The sequence below is a fragment of the Centruroides sculpturatus genome, unplaced genomic scaffold (genome assembly GCF_000671375.1).
Source record: "Centruroides sculpturatus isolate CEXI.00-Female unplaced genomic scaffold, Cexi_2.0 scaffold249, whole genome shotgun sequence".
NCBI lineage: Eukaryota > Metazoa > Arthropoda > Arachnida > Scorpiones > Buthidae > Centruroides > Centruroides sculpturatus.
In genome coordinates, this window is record NW_019384482.1 from 161,922 (window position 1) to 167,202 (window position 5,281).

At 33.4% G+C, this 5,281-nt stretch overlaps 2 protein-coding genes across 2 annotated transcripts in view; both read left to right on the forward strand.

Annotated features, from left to right (window-relative positions):
* The first annotated feature begins 3,447 nt into the window (after window positions 1-3,447).
* LOC111621495 (THAP domain-containing protein 4-like) lies at window positions 3,448-4,431 on the forward strand. Its single transcript, XM_023363651.1, has 4 exons — window positions 3,448-3,612; window positions 3,779-4,004; window positions 4,085-4,159; window positions 4,253-4,431. The coding sequence occupies exons 1-4, from the start codon at window positions 3,448-3,450 to the stop codon at window positions 4,429-4,431; spliced, it is 645 nt and encodes a 214-aa protein (XP_023219419.1).
* Window positions 4,432-4,787: 356 nt separating this feature from the next.
* LOC111621496 overlaps window positions 4,788-5,281 on the forward strand; it is a 4,435-nt gene continuing 3,941 nt past the window's right edge. The window contains exon 1 of the mRNA XM_023363652.1: window positions 4,788-5,213. Coding sequence (XP_023219420.1) covers window positions 4,788-5,213 — 426 coding nt within the window. The remainder of the gene's footprint in view (window positions 5,214-5,281) is intronic.

Here is a 5,281-nt window from a genome sequence, read left to right on the forward strand (position 1 = left end):
GATATTAAATTTAAGCATTAATTATTATAAGCATTTAATCTGAATTTTAAAGTATCTCAATTATTATTTATTATTTCATTTGTTCTGTTTTTACGGAGTTAAAATCGAAAAATAAATAGTCGTTGTCAAATATTAATTGCAATTTGGATATAGAATGTTATGATGTTACGGAAGCATAACTAGGCAAAGTTGTCAAACTGTAGTCCGCAAGCTGTTCGACGTGACAGGACAGTTAATCACGTGTTAACAAGTCGTTTGCTTTATCACGTGATTAGTGCAAAAAGAACGGATTCTTCCGCTAGAAGAAAGCCTACATGGAAACGCGAGACCTGGTCATGTGACCAAGTGACGTCAAATCGGCTCACGTGACACGGTTTGTGTGCATCCGCCATCCAGCGTGACGAGGCGTTACAGCGTGAGTGGCTGCGACTGTGCAACATCTGTTGGTGGATGCAATTATGCTTCTTTTTTGTTTCCATAATTACATATTTTCAATGGTGGAACCGTTGTTAGACATTTGTGATTTACGCGATAGAAAGTTTACCAAAAGAAAAAATTTGTATACTCATAAAAGAAATATTCATGGTATAAATGTCGATGTATTAAAACCCCATAATATTAATTGTGGTTTATGTGACAATAAATTCATAAGTTACAATGATTTTCGTGACCATTTAACTACATCCCATGAGATTAAAATATATAAAGAAGAAGCGAAATTCAAAAACTTGGAAGGTATTTATATATCAGAATTCCTTAGTACACTTGTTAGTATTATATTTGATATTGTTATTTTATGAAGAATTGCAATTCATTTTTATACAATTTCAGAATTCGAGTTGGAAGTTAGCAAAAAGAGAAGGAATTTAAATGCATATATAGAAAACAGACGGGCTTTAGAACTTCACAGGGAAATAAAACTTACTACATCTGTCATCGATCAGGAACACCAAACTTGATAAAAGATGAGAGAAGACGACAACTTAAAAGTCAAGGATTGTGCAAAATGACATCGTGCTGTCCTTCTACAATAGAAGTTTATCAAAATTATAATTCTAAAGAATTTATATGTACATTGTTTGCTCCACACACACGATTCTGACCTTGCACATATTCATCTCAGTAAGGATGAAAAGACTCAAATAGCAAGTAAATTGGCTATGGAAGTAAGTTTTGATAAGATACTAGATGATGTTAGAGATAATGAGCGGGATCTTTGCAGCCCATACATCTGCTTAATTATCAGGACTTAAAAAATATTGAAAAACAGTTTCACATTTATCATTCTTTGAGATTGCATGATAATGATGCTATAAGTGTAGAAATTTGGGTAAATAACATGTTAAAAATGAAAGAAAAATCCCCTGTAATATTTTATAAGGCTCAGGGTAAGGATTGCAGTAATGGTGTACTTGAAAAGGATGATTTTATGCTCATGTTAATGACACCTTTTCAAGCATCATCATTACAGCAATTTGGTAGTAATATAGTTTGTCTAGATTCCACACATGGAACTACTATGATTTCCTATTAACTACACTTCTAGTACATGCACATGGAGGAGGGTTTCCTGCTGCCTATTTATTGTCTAACAGAGTAGATACAGCAATTCTCACCACTTTTTCAAGGTAATCTGTGATAAAGTTGGTTCTATTGAGTCAAAAGTATTTATGTCAGATGATGATCCTGCATTTTATAATGCATGGAATCATGTAATGCCAGAACCACAAAATCATTTACTTTGTATATGGCATGTAGACAGGAACTGGAGAAAACAACTCCAGAAAGTAAAAGGTACACAAGAAACTAAGATACAAGTGTATAAATGTATCAGGATGCTATCGGAAGAAAGGAATGAGGAAGAATTTCAATCCCTTTTAGATAGTGTGCTTAATGATCTGTTAACTAATGATATTACATGAGATTTTGGAAATTATTTTTTGTATCATTATGCAAACAGAGTTTACCAGTGGGCATATTGCTATAGGAGAGGTTTAGGGATAAATTGTAATATGTATATGGAATCTTTTCATAAAATTAAGCACATTTATCTCCAAGAAAAGAAAGGAAAAAGGGTGGATAGGGTAATTTATGCACTAATGAGATTCACCAGGGATAAACTATTTGACAGACTGCATAAGACAATTAAGGGTAACTCATCTTATCGCTTAAAACAGATTGAAAATAATCATATTAAAAGTAAAAATATAAATAAAGATAGTATAGTTCAGGTCAACTGTGCAAAGAAACAGATGACAACTGTCCAGCAGAAAACTGCCAACTCAGGTATGTAAAATGTAATATATGTATCCATAGTTGCAGTTGCCCTAATTATCATATTAACTATACAATTTGCAAACATATTCATGCTGTATCAACTTATACTAATATATCAGAAGTATCTTTGCAAGATCAGGTGCCTGATGATCCTGTTAGCCAGCAAGAGAGTGAATTATTTACATTTACTGCTGCTACATACACCACAGCAATTCAGGTACAAAAACATACAAAAGAGAGGCTGCTTGGAAAATGGGATTTAGTAAAATATTATTTAACAGGTGTAAATTTAGATGAAGATAGTGCAATAAAAGTTGAGAGAGGTATAGATAGTATACTAAGTTTAATTAACAGCAGTGATGGTGGCAAAGACTGTGCAGATACCTGAAACAAAAATGTTACTCAACAGGTGCGGTTTAAGCCAACAAAACGTAAAAGAAAATAAGTTTCAAGTTTAACTAAGCCAACTGAGTTAGAAAAGTCTTATATTAAGGCTCAACTTGATACAATTGATGGGGATCATATATATGCTATAAAAAAAATCTCTGTTTGAATGATTATTTGCCATTGTATATGCTTTGTATATTTGAAATTTTATTCATAAAGATATTTGTGTGAAAAATATTTGTTTCCTTTTACTCTTAAAATTTCTAAAACACTACCCTTACTGTTCAATTTAATGGAATTTTTACATCTTTAAAGTTATCAAAATAAAAACACGATCGTTTTCTAAGCGATTATTGATTTCGGTATACGAATATAATAAGTACCCAGGTATCGGACACTCATCTGATACGGGGATTATAGACTGCAGCAATCTCGAGGAACTTGTAAGTTCCATCACCAGATGTCGCACAGTCGCAGCCACTCATAGAGCCCTCTATAACCAGAGTATGGTCAACTGGGGGGTCAAAATATGATTGGCTACTGCCGGTCACGTGGTTTATGGATGCCATTATGAGGCCAGCTTCCAATCCGCCTAGGACAAGTGTGTATCGATTAGCTATTTAATACGATAAATAACAGAATTGAAAACTTTATATACCAGGTAATTCCGATCTAAAATAGATTTTAAACATCAAGTTAGTTCTTACTTTGCTATATTGAGTTTAGAAATCATTATTTTAGCCTTTAGATCTGCCGATACATTTAAAGCTACCATAATAAATCATGCCGGGTTGCTCAGCTGTTAATTGCTCAAATAGAGCTCCTAAATTCAAACTACATCGATTTCCTAGTGATGAAGCTAGAAAAAAAATATGGGCGATTAAAGTAAATAGGCTGGATGAAAATGATAAATTATGGATTCCTGGAAAACATGCAGTACTTTGTGAGGTAAGAATTGGAATTTTTATGAGAAAGGACTTCTTTCTGCCTACCTATTTAATGGTACATTGCACATTAATAAACTAAGGCTAAAGTGTATTAAGTCTGTTAAATTTTAGCCTTTATAAGATTATTGGCTTAGTGAAATGTGAATATTTACAATTAACTCTCATAGGCTCATTTTGAGAAAGATCAATATGAGAATCACAGGAAGGATGGAAGAAGATTACTGAAGCGTGATGCCGTGCCTACACTTTTTTCTCACAGACCTGCACCTAAGAGAAGAAGATGCTCTGGATCAAAAACAGGGCATAGAAACAATTGTGAGCATATAGATCCGACCTTAGATCACAGTTATGCTGCAAATTTATTTCCTATGACATCTATGCAGCCCAGTACAGGTATATTTATAATATATATTTAAAATATTCTTATTAAATATTATATTTTTTCTTATTGCATACTTTGTTTCTTTTTGAAGAAAATGATGATGACTGTCAAAGCACGAATGGAGATGAAGATAATGAGACATCTGGTCCAATATTTCAGGACTCCAGTAATCATGTTAGCCAGCCACTGTCACCAAAATCAAAATATTCTTATTAAATATTATATTTTTTCTTATTGCATACTTTGTTTCTTTTTGAAGAAAATGATGATGACTGTCAAAGCACGAATGGAGATAAAGATAATGAGATATCTGGTCCAATATTTCAGGACTCCAGTAATCATGTTAGCCAGCCACTGTCACCAAAATCAAAACAGATTAACGAACTGAAATCTCAATTGCAGAATGCGTTACATAGAGTTAAGAGTGCAGAAAAGTAAGGATCTCTATGAAGAGATAAGAAAATTAAAGTCTAGAGTCAACACACAGTACAAACATAAAATTAATTTTCAATCCTGATCAAATGAAAGCACTTGGAAACATGTCAACACGGGGAATAAAATGGCAAAATAATACGATCAGAAAGGCTCTACAGTTAAAATTTGCTTGTGGAAGATCAGGCTATGAAATGTTAATTGAACAAGGCTTGCCTCTTCCGTCTTTACGGACAATACGAAGACGACTACAGAACATTAATTTTGAGAGTGGAATACTTCACAATGTGTTCTCATATTTAAAAATAAAGTCACAGAAAATGAATAGCCTTGAAAAATTCTGCTGCTTATCGTTAGATGAAATGGCTATTGCTCAGGGTGTTCAGTATGATCCACAGGGTGATAGATTTTTAGGTGATGTAACACTGCCAGAACATGAGGGATATGCAAGTCAAGCATTAATCTTTGTACTTGGTGGTATCACTAGTCGATGGAAACAAACTGTTGCATATTTTTTCAGTGGAAATTCATGCAAAGGAGTTGTATTGCATGATATTATCCTTAGCATTATCAAAGAAGCAGAAGACATAGGTCTGAAAATTATATGCATTACATGCGACATGGCTAGTGCAAATAGAGCAATGTGGAAGGCCTTTGGGATCAATGTGGGCAAATATGCAGAGACTATTAATAAGATTGTTCATCCTTACGATTCATCTAGATCTATCTACTTCATAGCAGATCTGCCACATATTTTGAAAAATTTCCGCACTGCCCTGTTAAATAATGTAAATATTATTCTATCAGCTGACACTGTTCATAAATATAATCTACCAACAAATGTTGTGGATTTGCA

Excerpts from the sequence above, each read along its gene's own strand:
- LOC111621495 (XM_023363651.1), top strand. The coding sequence starts at position 3,448 with ATGCCGGGTTGCTCAGCTGTTAATTGCTCAAATAGAGCTCCTAAATTC. Across the intron at positions 3,613-3,778 it reads AACATGCAGTACTTTGTGAG|GCTCATTTTGAGAAAGATCA; the intron begins GTAAGAATTGGA and ends TAACTCTCATAG. Across the intron at positions 4,160-4,252 it reads TCCAATATTTCAGGACTCCA|AAAATGATGATGACTGTCAA; the intron begins GTAATCATGTTA and ends TTCTTTTTGAAG.